At 35.2% G+C, this 20,463-nt stretch overlaps 1 protein-coding gene across 1 annotated transcript in view; it reads left to right on the forward strand.

The window, feature by feature from the left end:
* The first annotated feature begins 2,671 nt into the window (after positions 1 to 2,671).
* Positions 2,672 to 20,463, forward strand: part of LOC121368363 (DNA excision repair protein ERCC-6-like) — a 65,119-nt gene continuing 47,327 nt past the window's right edge. Inside the window, exons 1-13 of the mRNA XM_041493058.1 lie at positions 2,672 to 2,820; positions 4,824 to 4,904; positions 6,695 to 6,960; positions 8,081 to 8,268; positions 10,434 to 10,559; positions 11,820 to 11,985; positions 13,119 to 13,244; positions 14,237 to 14,329; positions 14,608 to 14,777; positions 15,920 to 16,025; positions 16,346 to 16,464; positions 17,326 to 17,539; positions 19,313 to 19,426. Of these exons, the coding sequence (XP_041348992.1) occupies positions 4,829 to 4,904; positions 6,695 to 6,960; positions 8,081 to 8,268; positions 10,434 to 10,559; positions 11,820 to 11,985; positions 13,119 to 13,244; positions 14,237 to 14,329; positions 14,608 to 14,777; positions 15,920 to 16,025; positions 16,346 to 16,464; positions 17,326 to 17,539; positions 19,313 to 19,426 (1,764 nt within the window). The 5' untranslated portion in view covers positions 2,672 to 2,820; positions 4,824 to 4,828. The remainder of the gene's footprint in view (positions 2,821 to 4,823; positions 4,905 to 6,694; positions 6,961 to 8,080; positions 8,269 to 10,433; positions 10,560 to 11,819; positions 11,986 to 13,118; positions 13,245 to 14,236; positions 14,330 to 14,607; positions 14,778 to 15,919; positions 16,026 to 16,345; positions 16,465 to 17,325; positions 17,540 to 19,312; positions 19,427 to 20,463) is intronic.

A 20,463-nucleotide genomic window follows, 5' to 3' on the forward strand; every position in this document is an offset into this window, starting at 1 on the left:
ATTATTCTCTATCTAAATAGCTTGCCATCTAACACTACATGCATATGCTAGACATGATATGATAATATATGCATACACGTTGTTAAACTGAGTTTTGATAATACTCTTTTTAAAAGAAGGATTGTTTTATTTAAAGACGCACAACACCACACAGGACAATGCCGACTCAATTCGCCTACTATTTCCAGTTAGCAGCACGGGTATTTCATATGCACCATCCCACAGACAGGATATAGTACATACAACAGCATTTGTTACGCCAGTTGTGGAGCACTGACTGGAATCGAACCCAGACCGACCGCGTATCTGGCGAGCGCTTTTTCCACTGGCCGCCCCCTTTTAACAGGAAGGAAGGAAATGTTTTATTTAATGATGCACTCGACACATTTTATTTACGATTAAATATGGCGTCAGACATATGGTTAAGGACCACATAAATATTGAGAAAGGAAACCCGCTGTCGCCACTTCATGGGCTTCTTTTTTCGATTAGCAATAAGGGATCTTTTATATGCACCATCCCAAAGACAGGGTAGTACATACCACGGCCTTTGATATATCAGTCGTGGTGCACTGGCTGGAACGAGAAATACCTTTTAACAGGATGCATGATGTTCACGTAAGGAGATAAATAACCTTGGCAAATACTTACTACAGGCGGACGAAATGAGGGATATGCTATTACTACAAACAACGTAATATATTGTTTATATTCAGATATAGATAGATAGTTTTTGTCGGTATAGGCCTATGTGTAGGCTATGTGTAGGCTATGTATTTAAGTCATTCTCCACTATTGTTCCGCATTATTGTACATAATATTGTATTTCATTGTTATAATGCTGATAAGTTGCAAAACGTAACGCAATAAAGAACTTGAACTTGAACTTGAACGTGATGTCATTAACAACTTCGGATATATATTTTATTATTAAAACCTCTAATGCATAATTTATCATGTTAATTTATGGTGTTAAATATTATCAATTTGTTTATAACACAGTCTAATAAAAACGTAACCTTTTCATCAATATTTTACACACACATATGTAGGCCTACTCACACGTAGGCGCACACACGCCAGGCGCGTGCGCGGGGTGGGGGGGGGGGGGGGGGGGTGGTCGAACCCCCCCGCTCAAGGCGAATTTTTTTTTCATATCCCGATTTTTTACATTCCTGTGAATGGATATGGAAGTACTGAGATGTTATCATCAGACACCAGACACCTGGGCCCCCCTCCCCCCCCCCTGCAAAATTTCCTGCGCACGCCCCTGCACGCACCACACATCAAGTCTCTAACTATCAATTAGTTTGTCAAATTTCATACGAATCGATGCAGTAGGTTCGAACCCTGACAAATGACACTCTGCGTTTTTAAATGTTATATTAACATTATGCTGTTCCAATCTTGACAGTTATGGATTTAAAAAATATATATATACATGTGTAAAAAAATTTTTAATTTTTTTTTTTTTTTATTATTATTATTAAAAATTTTAAATTATGTTATGGATATGTAATGTATCGATGGACGTGAAGGTCAGATTTCTAAACTACTGTGACGTCCCATCCTCCTACAAAAAAATGCTTTCTGTTAATAATTTCAGCTTCATTTAACGTAAGAAGAAAAGTAAACGTGTTTTGGAAATAACATAAAACAACAACTGTTTTTGTGTGCAGTTTAGAAATCAATCGGCTCAGAAATAAGTATCTTGTGGTAAAGTTCACAGTATGAAAAGGGCGTTCCCTGTGAGAAGGACTATAGGCCTACATTACATGCCTGGCTAATTCAATCCAGTGGTCAAGAACATAGGTCACACTGACACCAGGGATCTTTCGCAAAAAGAAGCATACCAGACTTTCAAAATACCCAAAGGATCGATATTGCCTCTGCTGTCTCTGATAATTGGAAATTAATTTTAAATGACGTGTGTATGTATGTGGAATAATCCAATCTGGAAAATCAAGGTTAAGTTTCTATGGAGCAAAGGACATTAGTTCTTAAATTCTTTATGGGCAAAAGTGTATCGTTGCATTTGGGTTGGGTACATTTTGACTTTTATCCTGGGCACTCTTTTATTTATAATTTGATCAGTATTTTAAAAAAAATTGTACACAGAATATATTTGCTATTTCCAAAACACATATTTATTCAAAGAAAGAAGTGTTTTATTTAACGACGCACTCAACACATTTTATTTACGGTTATATGGCGTCAGACATATGGTTAAGGACCACACAGATTTTGAGAGGAAACCCGCTGTCGCCACTGTATGGGCTACTCTTCCGATTAGCAGCAAGGGATCTTTTATTTGCGCTTCCCACAGGCAGGATTGCACAAACCATGGCCTTTGTTGAACCAGTTATGGATCACTGGTCGGTGCAAGTGGTTTACACCTACCCATTGAGCCTTGCGGAGCACTCACTCAGGGTTTGGAGTCGATATCTGGATTAAAAATCCCATGCCTCGACTGGGATCCGAACCCAGTACCTACCAGCCTGTAGACCGATGGCCTGCCACGACGCCACCGAGGCCGGTTCATATTTATTCAAGACAAACTAATACTGGAAATTACAATTTAAGATGTCACCGCCGGTATTCCGTACAAACTGTCAAACACGTTTGGTGAAGGTCCAAGGGAAATAACTCGCATTTCTTAATAATTGTTATCTTTCCGGCGGTTCTTTGGCGCATTTTTTCGAAGTCTCAAGGAAAGACGATCAGTCAAACGAAGATTTCTTTTCAATAACATGATTGCGTCTTTGTGACATTTCTCTAACTTGAGCAAAACTTGTTGAGACTTGAAAGGAATAAATTTAGGTAACGAGATTAACAGATTAAGGTGATACATTTGTTTAGAGGACAGACAATATCCGCGTGTAACCAGTTTTCGTCCCACATTATTATGATTATATACTCAGTATGTCACATATGCTTGGCTTTGGAGAATATTTCCTCATGTCCAGGGCCATGCAGTTTAAGGGGAGTTGTCATTCTTACTCTTCTAAGACGAGTTCAAGGACTCAGTTTTAGCTCCCCATAGGCATAGCATGTGAATTTTAAAAATAATATAAATGGCTCCTCATAATCAAGTTATTAGCAGAGCAATTAATATTATCACTTCCCTTGATGTTTGTTCGTGGCATGGTCTAAGTTCTAGGCACGAAGGCCTATATCACCAGAAAACAATTTTTAACTGAACATTAGAACTACATGTATTTTTAAGACTGGTAGCAATAGCACAGAATGCTGGTCAACTCGCCCCAGTGTTTAGACAACTTTCCCCAAACTTTACTGTCTAAATAATTGTGTCGAAATTAAAAATGGACATCTACAACTTTGGTGTCATTTTATTTATTAATATTACAGTGAAACTGCTATTATGACCACTTATTAAAATGGTTTTATATTGGGGAGATCCAATAATCAATTATAATGAACTGTCAAGCCTATTTTAACAATGTTTGTGAGTTTGTCCCTTATATCCTTAAAGGAATGATAAGGCAAGATTTTTTGGACTCCGACTGGTGTGCATATTCAACAATATTTAATGCACAATATTGCTTAATTAAACTTGTTATATTTAATTAATAAAACGGTAATGATATGAGTTGACTAAACAGCATGAGGTGAGTTGACCAACGGCTGGGGCAAGTTGGTTTAGGAGTGAGTTGACCTGCTCCCATAGCACAAATGACATGTATGCTACATTTCTGTGATCCACATTTCTTGGATATTTGGACATAAGTTAGATATCCATGAGCAATCTGAACACTTTTCACAGTGCTATCATTATATGTTATTGACATTAAACGATATCATTCAGAATATGCTAAAGTTCCAACAATTCACTGAAATAATAAATTTTTAAGAACATAAGATTTGACATCTTGAATGTGAACTTGATTTTGAACCAAAAACACAGTCAGGGCTGGCCATATCCTAAAATTTTAATTACCCGCCGGGTTAGTAACTCTCAAATTTCACTTGCCCGCAAAAAATGAACTTTCCCAAAACGTAAGCAGTTAAAAAAAAAAAAGAGTATACCCCTCTATTTTTCAGGATGAACTTTATTTGTAGATTGCAGGACATTGCATTTCAGGACATTTAATTTTCAAACAAAATTTTGGGAGTACACCCTCAGTTTTCCTTAGAAATTCTGACATTTGGCACTCTCAATGCAAGTCCGACACACAGACTCAGTCGGGAACTGCTTAGGTCCTGTTATAAATTTTCCTGCACATGTGTCTAATCGGTCATAGGAGTTGTATATGACAAAAATGGAATTTTAAGAGTAGCCAGTGGACAATTGTAGAAGTTGAGAAATTGGCCATCTCTGTTGTGACAGTTGGTAGTCTGATAAAACAAACTTTTTGGTAGTTTGATACTAGCATTAGACATTATTTGGTTTTGAAAATTGTGCATTTTCACTTTTATTGTAAATCGTTTTTGGTAAAAGTAGAGTCGATCCAACAAACTACGGCTATAGTATGAGTAAAAAAGTACATATATAAAACAAAAATTATGTAGAAAAAGTGCCACTTAGTAGCAGATTTCTTTTCTGATTGTCTAGACCAGAATAAACATACAAATGTATATATGTAGTTTAACGGCTTATTTTTAATAGATGTTTGAGGATGTTTAATGATTTTAAACATTTCATTTCATTCCATATTGTTATGAAGTTCACTAATAGATATGAAAGATCCACGTGCATTTTAATCAATGTGACATTGTTGTTACAATTATTGAAGAAATCAAATGATTCATAATAAAATACAGCTTGTTTTTCTTTATTAAAATTTGTGTTTTTTTGTTTGTAGAGAACATGTCTGATGAAGATGTCAGAGTTGCTGGCCAGCACCTGGCAAGGGTTTCTATCCATGACAAAAAGCCATTACAAGGTAAATATTTTATATATTAGTGTTCCACTGGTCTAATCGGAGGCAGGGCACATTATTTCACGAGAACCGTTCTGTTCACGTGTCGGTTGTGCAACTTTAAAATCAAGTGAACCGCCAATTGGTTACATGGTGAACAATTAATTTTTAAAATTAAAAGTACCCTATCAGAAGTTAAATTGCAAATCAGTTTATTTTTTTAATACTTTTGAACCACCAATGTAGCATAGAACTGTAGTTCAAGTGTTTTAGGATTAGGTAGGTCTAACAATATTCACGTAACCGAATAATTGGTTACCTAAGTAAAACTCACGTGAACTGACTTGCGGTTACCTAAGATTTTGAAATATTGTCCCCTGTGGAGGGGACTGCTAGTTTTGTCTCTGTCCTTCTGTCTGTCTGTCCATCAGTCACACATATAATGATATAGTTTTCTAGACCTTTTTTTCCCTCACAATTCCTCAAAATATTGAGCTGAAATTTTGTACATAGTGTTAACACGTAATGTTGCATATCAAGTTTGACTTTCATGGTGATTTACCCGTTTTTGACAGTTATGTCCCTTGAACTTAGGAGGTATAAAAGTGAGTTTAGTGAACTCTTCACAATTATTGAGATACTGAGCTGCAATTATGTGCTGTTACATATCAAGTTTCACTTTCTTGTGATTTACCCATTTTTGACAGTTATGTCCCTTGAACTTAGGAGGTATGAAAATTAGTTTAGTGAACTCTTTTCACAATTATTGAGATACTGAGCTGCAGTTATGTGCTGTTACATATCAAGTTTCACTTTCGTGGTGATTTACCCGTTTTTGACAGTTATGTCCCTTGAACTTAGGAGGTATAAAAGTGAGTTTAATGAACTCTTTTCACAATTATTGAGATACTGAGCTGCAATTATGTGCTGTTACATATCAAGTTTGACTTTCGTGGTGATTTACCCATTTTTGACAGAGTTATGGCCCTTTAGCTTAGAAAATATAAACAGTTGTGCCTATTGTAGGGGACATGTATTGCTTTAGCAGTACTCTCAGAATGCTTATTAAAAACAGGTTTTTTTTGTACTTCATCTGTTGTGGCCAACATTAGTGTTCGGAATCCGTTGGAATTCTTTCATTAGTTGTGATCTCTTGGCACCAACCAATAAAATTTCGGTTATATTAAAATTAGCTGAATGTAAGAAAGATTTGAATTTTTAGGACTAATCACTTATTGTTGCTTATTGCTAATTTTACATTTAATACCTATCTGTTTTCTTTTCAAACACATGAAAACAAACACAAACCCAGCATGTTTACATCATTTCCATTGACTAAGCTCCAGGAACAATTAAAATTAGCATTTTCCACGACGATCAGTTATGATTGTTTGTAATTGATTATCACAGATAATGTTGATTATAATTAATTATTGGAAACAGCTAGCCAATATTGCAAATTGTTTTATTATTTTAAAGGGAAAATTCTGCCCTCAGTTTTTTATTCCCCATAATATTTGTCCCTTGAGTATTTTCTTATACAACAAGAATGTTTACTTGAAACTTGTGAGTCATCTTGAAAAATATTTTGTTAACTGATTTTTCTAAATATATCTACATGCAATTTTCTTTTCAGAATATTATTAATAATTAAGTAGGCATTTTAAATAAAAGTGAATTTATGGACATTTTAAAATTTGAAATACAATTTCAATTGTTTCAAATGCAATTTGTTTTCTTTTTTTATATTTAAAAAAATATATAATTGACAGTTTAGAAAGTCCTGGTGTTTATCTATGTGATATATTTTTCAGAAGTGCAAAACCTTCCTCTACACGAACCACGCAGTCCTGTCAAACCTGGACTGTATAATGTCACGCCGGGAAAGCGAGAAACTCCAGTCAGATCGGGATCCGATTCATCGCCGAGTTTAAATGATCAAGTGAAGTATAACAGTCTCATAGCTAAAGCCAAAAAGTTCACCAATGACGGGCGTGTGCCTGAAGCCATGGAGATGTACAAGAAAGCTTTAAACCTTTCATACAGTGAAAAGCTTGTGAAACGAATAGCCAAAATGGAGGTGAGTCACCAGTCTAAATTGCATCAAATATTCAAACAATCCCTTTCTGTCCCGATCGATACAACCAACATTTGACGGAGGATGGATGTGACTGAACCTTCAGTGGATATAGGCACGTAAATAGAGTTTTGGTTAGTTGGTTATACGGTAAAAAGCTTGTGAAACAAATAGCCAAAATGGAGGTGAGTCACCGGTCTAAATTGCACCAAATATTCAAACAACCCCCTTTCTGTCCCGATCGATATGACCAACATTTGTCGGAGGTGGCGATCAGGATGGACGTGCCTGAACCTTCAGTGGATATAGGCACATAAATAGAGTTTTGGTTGGTTGATCATACAGTAAAAAGCTTGTGAAACGAATAGCTAAAATGCAGGTGAGTCCGTCTAGGTCGCTGATGTAATTATATCAGTCTGGTCATAGAAACAAAACAAACCATTGAAGAGGTTTTTATCACAATATTCATTAAGTCCTTGAGATAACAGTTTAAGAGAAACAGTGCTTTATGTGTTTACTACTGCTTTATATCAATGATATAAGATTATAATTTAGCCATTTTGGGGATAACCACCATGCAGCTAACCTTGTCTCCATTTTCCACTATTTAGGACTTTACAAGTTTTGTGAAAACGCCTTTCAGTTGTACATAGGTTTTAGTGGGATCTATTTTAACAAAATAAAAGATCAAAATGACATTTGAACACCATACCCATATCAGGCCTAACTCCTGGCTTACAGACACAGAATTTAGAAACAAATTGCCTTGATTGCATACAGAAACGAAACCAATAACTGATGAACTATAATGGTGCGTATTAAAAATAAATAAATTGAGAGCTAATTATCATTCATGACTTTATTGACATGTAATATCCTGGTAACCTCAACAACCATTCTTGACTTTATTGACATGTAATATCCTGGTAACTTCAACAACCATTCTTGACTTCATTGACATGTAATATCCTGGTAACCTCAACAACCATTCTTGACTTTATTGACATGTAAAATCCTGGTAACCTCAACAACCATTCTTGACTTCATTTCAATGCTTTAAAATTACTAAAGTTGTTCAGAGTCCCAAGTTAAAGCCTGATGCTGTATTTATGCATTATTTTAGGCCTACTTAAAGGAGTGCTCCAAAGAAAGCTCTGAAGATGATGATGGCAACATGATAGATATGGGATCTGGCTTCTACCTGTTCAAGGATCTGTTTAAGAAGTTGTATTCACACCAGAAGGAAGGCGTTCTTTGGATGTGGAAACTATTCAAGCGCAAGAAAGGTGGCATTCTTGGAGACGATATGGGGTAACTTAATGATGTTTTGGTTTATTATCTGTACAGTAGCAGACATGGTGATAGTATTTAAAGTGATGTATAATATAAATTTGAAACGGCCATCCAAAACAGATGTGCCATAACAAGCATTTTTAAAAGGAGCAAAATTCACACCAGACTGAGTTTTCACAACACTGAACTAGAGCTAGTTCTGAGTGAGCCAGAACATTTCACAACACTGAACTAGAGCTAGTTCTGAGTGAGCCAGAACATTTCACAAAATTGTCTATTAAACTTCACAAAATGCAAACACCAATTTTGTTTTCTTCTTCAAAATACCAATTATTAAATTTTGCTGAATTAAAATAAAATTAAACAATTGTTTTTAAAATTTGCAATTGACGAATGTGGTGAGTGTCCAAGCTAGTTGAGTAGTATTGTGTTATTAAAAACTAATTTTTATTCTGCATATTTCACAACAAAGAGGATTTTTTTTTTTCTAAATCTATATATAGATAGATAGATAGAGAGCAGTGTTCTTGCAGGTGAAAATTAAAGGAGGGCAGCCCCCCCCCCCCCCCCCAATAAACGAAAAGGAAAAAAAGACGGAAAAAAAGGTGGGTGGGGGGGAGCTTGGTTACCATATTGTTTTGTGTTGGTTGACTTTGTGGAAAAACACTCCTTATTTTGCCTACAAAACAAGTGCAAAAATGTTTATACGAAATACTGCAAACTCGTCTTTTAATTGAACTGAAGATGTTATCGGTCTAACATTCACGGGCAGTTCCGGTTTTGCTGAACTGATCAAAGATAAACGAAAAACAATAAAGATGTTTGTAAAGTGATCCCCTAATGTCGGATACATTTTTTGTTATTTCCATCTTCATCGAATGAATCAATCGCTGTGATAAAATATTATCGGCAGCTGATAAAAAGTAGTTTCGTTTTTGTACAGACAGTGTATATATTATTTGGCAAGATAAATTATTTTAATGATAAACACTACCACATCCGTTGTTTTTATAAGCGGTGTTATCCCCCCAAAATGAAAAGTTTATAATATTTTATAAAGAACTGCTTAATAAACAGAATGACGGAAATGACAGAAAGTAAAAATTATCAGTTACAACCAATTATATCTGCAATTGAGGACAAAATATCAGACGATAGTTAGTGGAAACAAAAGACAGAATGACCGTTCGGATCACGTGACAAATTTGGCACCAAATAAGTGAGGTTTTTTTTTTTTTCAATCGAAGATTGCTGAATCCGTAAAAAAATTAAAATTTGTTCATTGCTCAAATAAAATATAACCTTTCTTGTTTGTATTAAACATACAAATGGATACAGGTATGGGACAAAATAGAGGATGTTAAAAATACTGTTAAATTACATTGTACGGTAACTGTCGTAAATGTTGCGTCAGTTGCTTTTTCGTACACAACACTGCTTATTTCCTTTGATGTCCAGTGCAGACTGATGGGGGGGGGGGGGTATGTGTGGAAAAAAGTGTGCACTTGGAAATAGCGGAGATTGGTGCTGGAAAATATAGTAGGGTGATGGAAAATAAGGAGGGGCGCAGAAAAATAAAGGAGGGCGGAGAACGTAAAAGAAGGGCGGCAAAATGCAATAGCGGTGCGGGCCGCCCTGCTTAAATGGAGCAGCAAGAACACTGGAGAGAGATAGATAGGTGGATAGGTTGATAGAGAGAGATAGATAGAGAGAGAGAGAGAGAGAGAGAGAGAGAGAGAGAGAGAGAGAGAGAGAGAGAGAGAGAGAGAGAGAGAGAGATATATAGATAGATAGATAGGGTGATAGATAGATAGATAGGGTGATAGATAGAGTGATAGATAGATAGATAGATAGGTTGATAGATATTTTTTTTATCCCATCATTAGACACTGCATGTAAATGCCAAAAGTTGGTGAAATCTGACAACAGTAATTTTAATTTGTACATGCATATAAATACAGTTTATTCCGATTATTAAAATACACAATCTCCTTTGGTGGTGTAAACTACAGATCATCCATACTTTTTCATCAGGTTTCTTTCTGCATATATAATGTTGATTTTGTAGGGCAGAAATGGCATTATGAGCTGTATACAAACATATTAGTAAACATTGCAGTAAAATGTTTGTTTTCAAAGTTGTATTTGTAATTTTACTACTAACTACATTTTACTGTTTTCAGTTTGGGAAAGACGATTCAGGTGATCGCCTTCCTGTCCGGGATGTTTGATATGGACAAAGTAAAGTCAGTTCTTATCATTAACCCAGTATCTGTGATGTCCAACTGGGAGAGAGAGTGTACAAAATGGTACATAGTATTTCAAAGTTCTTCTTTGTTTGAGACTTCATTTATCTATGGACTGTTCCAAAATTGATCACATTTGGTGGGTGGCAGTGGTAGGTCTGCTTGATTTTTCTTTATCTTTATGCATACTTTGTTTAAATAAAATTAAATTTGGGGCATGGTGAGTATTAAAAAATCTCTTGCCCCTCCTGTTTCTCGCTCAAGTGTGCAGTTTTGGAACAGCCCTAAATCAATGGAAAATGTGGAAAAGAACCACATGTGTCTCATATTGAGTTAAAGTTACTGATGGTGAGATAAGGGGATACTTTTCTAAGGTCAATCACCCTTGTTTTGGCTTTGTACAATAAATTTAAAAAAATCTAATTTCACTTGAAATCCATATTTTGTAAAGAGTACTATTTTTTAATTACAAAATTTTCTTCAGTTTGTCAGGTGCTGTAGTAATTTTCAAACCTAAAATTTTGAATAGCAATTTTGCATAATTTGTATTTTTGCATTGTTCTAAAAATGAAAACATCATGCACCCAGTTTATTGTTATTGTAAGGAATACTGAGATATTAAAATTCAAAGTTAACCGTTACAGTGCTTTGCCACGTTAAAATAAAACCCCAGTCAAAATAGTTTCTGAGTTCTACATTGAGCAGGCAATGTCAGTAGGTTTCTGTTTTAAATAAAACGTATCATTTGTCAAATATATCATAATACAAAATTTATCTTTGGATATGTTATATTTATTGTCTACAAAGCCAAAACAAGGGTGCAAAAAGTAACTTCGATGGACTGTATTGGTGACGTGTCAACATTTATTAGTTTTTTTGTTGTTTTTTTAAAGGAGTGGGGGGTGGGGGGGATGACTTTTGCATTTATGTCTGCATAAAGTTTTTGTGCAGGCTTTTTTTACTTCAGAAAGTATAAGTACAAGAGCAAATAAACTTCATACCCGAAAAACTCGAGTTACCAGAGAAGGTATTTGACAACAAAGTTTATGTCAAAATATGATATGTACCCATTGAACAGTATGTTCTAACTCAACATGACGTATAGCATTTTGGAAATGAATTCTTCATATTTTAAGGCAGTATATCACTGGATCATTTAGTAGTCGACTGCCATACGATCCTGCATTTAAGTTTATGAAACAAATATGTGACAAGATTAATATATTTGCCTGTTAGCTATATTGTTTGGTAAGGCAATAACTAGTGGTGAAAATTTCTTTTTAATAATAAAACACACTGATGGCTGGGATTTTTTTTCACCAGGGCCCCGGGAATCAAAATGATGGCATTCCATGGCACAAGTAAAAAAGAACGTGAGCGATCTCTGACAAAGATTCAGAATCGAGGCGGTGTTCTGCTGACAACGTACGGGATGGTCATCACTAGCTGGGAACAGATCTCACAGAAAGATGGCAGAGAGTTTGTGTGGGTTGGTAAAATAACTTGACATTTGGTTTCTTGATATCCCTTTTTTAAATGCCTGTTACATTGAAAATCCATACAGTGTTTGTTAGCACTAAAAATACAGCCTAAGAAATAAGCTGTAATTGACATAATCTATTAGTAGGTTAAGTGGTATTTTTCAGTCGTAACCGATTCGGTTACTACTCTAGTTTTAACATTTCAGCAAGAAGGTGAAATAGGCTGCTGATCAGAATGGATTGCACTGCTTTTGGGCAAGATTACAACGGGGCACAATATTTCACGCGAACCGCCATTCTGTTCATGTGTCAATTATGTAAACCACAAATTGGTTATGTCGTGACCTGTAGACGTTCAGAAATTAAAATTTGTTAACTTCACAATTACAGGCAGTTTATTCACTCAAACATACTACCAGTTTTCCGATAAATGTTTACAAAAATGTGCACAGCTAAATTATCTGCTGATATTTTATCTCTAAAAGGAATATATGTAGACATAATATTGGATTGCATATAACTTTACAAATGTTGAAACTGTTTTAATGTAAACAGGAATCCAAAAATGTCACAAAAGTTGAAAAATACTAACATTGCATAATGAGCTTTAAAAAACAAACATTTGAAACATCACTGTAGTATAGAAGTACCATCAATAAAGTGAAAGTAGCATAGCCACCACTGAATGAAACAAAGGAATCTGGATGTGTATTTCTTTTGTTTCAGTACTGAGGCTGATATTTAGTCCTTTTACAACATTGTTAACTGTAGCTAGCATTAAAGAAACTTTTATAAGATGTTTTCTTTTGTATTTTGTTTTAACTATGTTTGAGCTAAAAATTATGTATTTAAAATATAATTTCAACGTATCTTTGAGGTAACCAATCAAGTAAATCATGGGTTACGCAAATATAATTCACGTAACCGAACAATTGGTTACCTAGGTAAAAACCACATGTACTGACTTCTATTTACCTCAGATTTCAAAATATTGTCCCCTGTTATAATGCAATTAAAATGAGTATTTGCAGTGCCATAAGAAGTACAGATGTAAAAACAGAAATGGGTATGCTTTAAAATGTGAAATAATTACTTTATAATTTTTATAATTCAAATTCCTGTTTCATTTTTTTTATTACAGGATTATGTTATACTGGATGAAGGCCACAAAATCAAAAACCCAACGAAAACAACGAAAGGTGTTCATGCCATCCCTGCGGTAAATCGGATTATTTTGACAGGAACCCCAGTGCAGAACAATCTCCGAGTATGTATGTGCTGTCTGTAAACAGTTCTTGAGTTGGGCTACTTTCAGTTTTATTATGAGCATCTACCTAGTCAGGGGGGCGAGACATAGCCCAGTGGTAAAGCGTCCGCTCGATGCACGGTCGGTCTGGGATCGACTCCCGTCGGTGGGCACATTGGGCTATTTCTCGTTCCAGCCAGTGCACCATGACTGGTATATCAAAGGCTGTGGTATGTACTACCCTGTGTGGGATGGTGCATATAAAAGATCCCTTGCTGCTAATCGAAAAGAGTAGCCCATGAAGTGGCGACAGCGGGTTTCGTCTCTCAATATCTGTGTGGTCCGTAACCATATGTCTGATGCCATATAACCGTAAATAAAATGTGTTGAGTGCATTATTAAATAAAATATTTCCTTCTTCTACGTAGTCAGATTCATTTAACATTAAATGCTAAAACCAGCCTACAGCCCCTGCAATTAAGAAAATGTCAACACAAATTTTTCCATTGAAAAAAAAAATGCAGAAAAATGCTGGGTAGAATTAAAAACTCTGTGGCTATCTTCACAGTATTGCCACGGACAATTGCAGGGTTAAACCTAGTAAGTGTTTTGTGATGTCATGAAGTGTTCATATCATTTTAAAAAAAGCAGGACCTTTGAACTTATTATGTCTGATTTACTAAAATCCATGAATAAATATTTTACTTTAGTCATTGTTCTTTAATTTTAATGCATGAGAATGCAAGGGATCTTCTTGATGGATATTTCATTGCTTTATTTAGTAAATTATTCATATTTATGGTCTGGATAACTAAATATTTAGAGATGGCCTGGTACCAGAGAAAAACACTGGTTCTGAAAATCTATTTAATGATGAACATATGTGCTGAACATGCGATCTAATGGATAAACCATGACTAAACTGTAGCTCGCACTTTCAAAGCATTTTATGTCCCTAATGTCGATTCGTGGTTCAGAAAAAAATTGTGCTGTTTTTTCTTTCTTTCTTCCAGGAATTGTGGGCCTTGTTTGATTTTGTTCACCAGGGGTCTCTGCTGGGAACTTCTCGTACATTCAAAATGGAATATGAAAACCCAATCACCCGGGTGAGGGCTTAATATATCTACTTCATGTATTACTTTACATGAATATATAGAATACATCATTGAAATTTAAGAAATGGATTCGAATGCATGTTCATCAACACATCATCTTGAGTCAATATGTAACATGCCATTGGTAAAATTATATTCTGTTGCCATTCATTGTGCCAAAATTGACTTTTATTTGCCGAATATTTTACTTAATTAAAAATCAAGAAATTTAAGAGTTGATTATTTGGTTTATTATTTCTGTTGTTTCATATTACATATTTTGTTCCTAGTCTCGTGAGAAAGATGCAACCAACCATGACAAGAAACTGGGTGAGGAAATGGCACAGAGCTTAAAGAAAATCATTGAGCCATACTTCCTGCGTCGAACAAAGGATGAAGTTCAAGCGAAGACTCAGAAATCGTTAAATGACCCTGGTTCACAACAAACTGATCATGCACAGTGAGCTTAGTTTTCAAATTACTATTACATGTGTGTAGTAAAAACTATCTGTCAGTGTAAAGATTACCTACGGAAACTACATGCTTGTTATAATCGGTTATACTGTAAACTGGGAAAAAATTGCATGCACATTAATTTTGCGTCATTTGAGCCTAACCTCAAGTTGCAAAATTTATACACACGCATTATTTTTTACAGATGCCAACGATCATTTGTGAAATTTAAATGTCGCAAACATGTGCTAAGGTGCATATTCGCTAAAAAAAAGTATGTCACAATATTAATCCGGTTTACAGTAGTTAAGTTTTGTTGTTTAAAAACACCACTAGAGCACGTTAAACAAAGAATGTTATGTACAGTCAGACCTCGTTACAACGATCATGTTCGTCCCTGGGTCACTTTGTCGTTATATCGAAATTGCTGGTGTATCAAATTGTCATGAGTTATCTCCATTGCCAAAATAATGTTACAAAAAATACTAATTAATATTAACTGATGACTGAATAGCATTTAAATAAATAATGCATTGCAATTATTATTAAAAACAACAAATACACGTAGACATTAAATATGTTTTTAAAAACATCATTAAATATATTAAACAAGGCACATTCACCGTCAGTCTAATCATTGCTCCGATTGGTACCTGTTTCGTTTACAAAATATCTTGAAAATAGAAGATTTTATTGTTCGAAGTTAATCCTTTAATTGGTTAACTAAAGGCTTATTTGCAAAAGCAATACATGTCTACAGATTTCGCAGACATCGGTATTTCGGACAGCATATGACACATTCAGCTCATTACGAGATCAAGGATTCTTAAGTGGCTGTGTGTGTACTTCCAATGTGCTACGGTATCTGTGATTATGTAATGTTGTAAAGAGGTGTTTTCAGACCTCTGATGCACGATTGTTCCTAATTTGCTCTGTCTGTGTCGGAAGGTGTGAATTCTGGTGTAATGAACAAAATAATGCTGATGTACGTTTGTTTCCGACAGTTTGTGGTCGGATGGTGTAATTGTCGTAACGACGGTCGTTGTAACAAGGTCTGACTGTATTTATATCATTAAAGAGGCAGTATATGATACATGCATATTAATGTACCTATTTTAATATCTGTGTATTTACATAAATGTTTTACAGAATGCCGTCACTGACAAGGAAGAATGATTTAGTGATTTGGTTGTTTTTGTCCACGGCTCAACAGAAAATCTACGAAGACTTTCTTGCCCTGGACAGTGTTAAAGAGGTAGGCCTGATTTTAACACATAACTTCCCTCATTTGATACGATCCTGAAGTTTACAGCTTTTATTTTCAGGAGAGGCAATGGTTTGCCAAGTAATTGATAGGCAGTTCACCATGTAACCGATAGGCAGTTCATGTGAATAGAATAACTTGTGAAATAATGTCCCCTGCTTTTCCAGACCTAGTAATGTTTCTATGATTTTTTGTTCAGTGTCAGTGTTAATTTCATTTAACAAAATAAATTTCAATATTATTAGAATTCCAATGTCAGTTTGTTTTTAAGTTTCAGTTTTGTGTGATTCATTGTGTTTTTTTTCTTTCAGCTACTGATGACGACAAAATCACCTCTGGTTGCTCTGACCGTCTTAAAGAAGATCTGTGACCACCCGAGACTGCTGTCAAACAGAGCCATTGCACAGCTAGGTCTCAATGGAGAGGAGGGGTAGATGTGAAACCTTTTTATTTAATTTTCTGACTACTGCAGGCGAGATATCTAGCCTGACGTCGTGCCAGTCGACCTACTGTAAACCGTACATTCCCCAATTCATATTTCCTGCCGTTTTGCACACGACACTGGAAACCATTTATTAAGAGGAAACTGAAAACAACTCCACTTCCTGTGTTTAGATTTTGAGTTGAAAAAGTGGTTTTCGGCAAGTATTTTTGCTTGACAACAACGTCGCGGTCATTTTCAAGGATAGATAGCTGATTGTGACAGATATTTTGATAACAAATTTGATCGTTTTACCCACAAAGAAAATCATCAAATATTGGGATATGAATCATAGTTTGTTTTTTAAAACAATATTCTGGTCAGAAAGCCAGTTATTGGGAATGATGGACATAAATACTGGACAGATTTTTTGCCTAAGTTTAATCAACATTAACCAATCTAAATTAGAAAAATCCACGAAAATAATACTTACCGATTCAAATATGAACTTTATTTTATGTATTTATAAAACATTCAAGTGAATATATGAGAGTAAAAATTATAAACTTATACCCACTCAACGTTTTTTTTGTCCAAAATTAATCCAGTAGTTAACTCATTTACTGGGGTAAAAGATGTCCTAAATTTAATGCATGAACGAAAAATGGGTGACGCAAAACTAGATATGCGCAGGCAACATGCAAACAAATTTCATTTTGAAATATTACTTTTCGAACAACACAAGTCTGTGTACTTTTCGGTTAAATCCCAGTTACAATAATTCAGGTAGAGGATTCTGACTATTGTAAGATGTCAATTTAATAATTCAGGTGGAGGATTCTATTGTATGATATCAATTTAATAATTCAGGTTGGACGACTCCATGTCGGATCACCCGTTGGCCATGGAGAGTGCTGTGACGAACATCAAGAACGTTGACAATTCCATCCTCATCAACGAGTCGGGGAAGCTTCAGGTTCTCATCGAACTGGTCGACAACCTGAAGGCTGAAGGTCACCGGTGTCTCATCTTCTCTCAGTCGCGAAAGATGCTCGACATTATTCAGAAGATTATTACCGACCGGGTACAGTTTAATTTTTATAGAAATTGCAATGTTGGAAGTTCTGTTTGATGACCTATAATCAAGAGATGAAAGTTTCTGTTTTGTAGTCGTCCATACAGTTTTCCAAACAATTTGCATATTCTCCATCCAAAACTTACAATATGGTTTTAGCCGATACTTTGCCTACTTTCTGAATGGGGCCTGCCATTGTAGTCCATTGTGCAGCCCTAACCTTAGGACCAATCTCAGTACCCAACTATCAATATTAAAATTTCCCTATATTTTTTCATAACCCACTTTCTTCTCTGTATAACGTGAATCTCAGTATTCCGAATGAGATTATAGTTAAAACCAGTATTGTTTTTTGCATACCGTATTTTCCCGTGTATTATGCACACTTTTTTTCCAGAAAATACAGGTTACAAATGGGGATGCGCACTATACATAGCAATAGAAAAAATATCTTTTAAAAATGTCCAGCGATCACCCATGAAAAATCGCCGATCGGTAGTTTACGGTAATTTACAGGTTATTGACTGTTCATTACAATGAAATGCCAAAACCCTCTTAAAAATCACTTTTCACTTGTGATGGTTGTAATAAATGCAAAATAAATCTACAAAATTATCCATACCTCGCCAAAAAGTGCACAAAAATGACAAAACTGGACCGTAAATATTTTAAATTTCCATGAGATTTAATTCGGCCACATATTTTAATATACCACACTATTATAAATTTAGAAATCTCGCGCATTCATGTTAGCCACGAGAACGAAATGTAATATGTTGTATTTTTGTTTTTATATATTTATTAGTCATTTATAGTGTATGGGGTATATAACTTTGTTTTGATTTATGCACGTGTGAGTACGCAAGTACTAGCCTTTGTTTAATGTGACATGTAGGTCTATGTACTCAAATACCTAACTTAAGTTTTGTTTATTGGTTTCTTGAATATACCGCTTCTTTCGCTTTTCGTTAATTTTGGTGACGGGGGTGGGAAAGCGGTCCATCTTGCATTCACTGTCGATTTTGTGGTTTAAAAAAACGGTGCACATTATATTGTGGTTCATGTTTTTTTTCTTGGAATAAACGTTAAAAGTGGGGGGTGCGCATTATACACCGGTGCGCATAATACATGGGAAAATACGGTAATTGTCTTCTTAGATATCTAATAATTTTAAAGACTTTTATTTTGTCTTCAACTATTTTTAAGATCCAAGAGTTTGTGAAAATGAAGCAATTACGTTTTTACCACAGGGCTCAAGAATTTGTAAGCCACGGCAATTTTTTTTTTTTTTTTAACCGACTAAAACGGCCTACAGATGGCAATTTGTATTTTAATAAACATGACTGAAAGATTATTTTGCTATATAGTCTTTTTCAAATGTACAGAATTGTGTATACGTTTGCCACCATTGGCAGCTTTACTGCGACGACAGTAATTTTTATCCCGCGGTACAAGAGTGCCGTAAGTGACAACCCTGACCTATGGCAATTTATATCACAAAGGCAATTGCCGTCGTTAAGTTCAAGACCTGTACTGACATAATTCTTTTAGCTGTTGTAATTTCAAAGTTGGCAGTTTGTGAATAATTATTAACTTCATACCCTATTTACAGTCGGGTTATAAAGTTTCTCTTAATAATTTGGTTCACCTGTTGTTGAAGTTGTTTGCTAGGAAGAATGTACATGCATTATACAAGAAACAATCTTTGCCATTTCTTGGGTGTGTTTACCTGATATGTATTTGTATGTGTTATGTAAGAGTTAATTTTCTGTTGATATTTAGGGACACAGAGTTATGAGACTGGATGGGACAGTGAGACTCATCAGTGATCGAGACGAACGCATCAAAAGGTTTCAGAATGACGAATCTTACTCTGTATTTCTGCTAACTACACAGGTATGTAATTTGTTCCTTCATTCAATTTTATAATAGCTACTTTGTTTGAAAAATAATTGCAAGCTGTTATTCAGTAATGGCTAAGAGCACAAAATGCACTATAAAAAGGTGAAAATACAGGCTCTCTGATTTCATGGAACCTATTAGTTCCAGTAGTGTCTGTGAAAAAGAAATTTCATTTCCCATGATTATTACAAGGTTCGCACAGGCTTGAAAAGGCCTTGAATTTGAGGTGCAGTCTTGAAAAGGTCTTAAAACTGAAAATTGCCTTGAAAAGGCCTTGAATATTGTAGTTTGGCCTTGAAAAGCCCTTGAATGTAGCAGATAATCATGTAGTGAATTATATATTTTAATAAACTTATTATTAATATTATTTGATATATTTAAAAATAATAATCCACAAATAAACAGTTTTTACATGTAACTAAGTCTTAGGAGCCTTGAAAAAGGTTTTTGCTGATTGAAAAAGCCTTAAAAAGGCCTTGAATTTTAGTGGTGAGTGGCTGTATGAACCATGTATTATAATGAGTACGACTATTCAACAAAAATATATATATATTAAAAAACCCAGTTTCTGATGAGTTCCCATGATCACAAGGCACAGAAGAAATTTGTTTGTTTTGTTTAACGACACCACTAGAGCACATTGATTTATTAATCATCAGCTATTGGATATCAAACATATGGTCATTTTGAGACCGTCACAGAGGGGAAACCCGCTACATTTTTCCATTAGTAGCAAGGGATCTTTTATTTGCACCATCCCACAGACAGGATAGCACATATCACAGTCTTTGATATACCAGTCGTGGTGCATTGGTTGAAACAAGTAATAGCCCATTGGGCCCACCGACGGGGATCGATCCTAGACCGACCGTGCATCAGGCGTGCACTTTACCACTGGGCTATGTCCTGCCCCCACAAGGCACAGAATCGAAAAAGTGTTTCCCATAAAATTTGAAATCCGATGTCCAGAAATGTTCCTGTTTTTTTAATAATTTGTACACTATTTTTCTATGCGTATTCTGCTGCTTTTT

Source organism: Gigantopelta aegis, chromosome 3 (genome assembly GCF_016097555.1).
Source record: "Gigantopelta aegis isolate Gae_Host chromosome 3, Gae_host_genome, whole genome shotgun sequence".
In the NCBI taxonomy this organism is placed as follows: domain Eukaryota; kingdom Metazoa; phylum Mollusca; class Gastropoda; order Neomphalida; family Peltospiridae; genus Gigantopelta; species Gigantopelta aegis.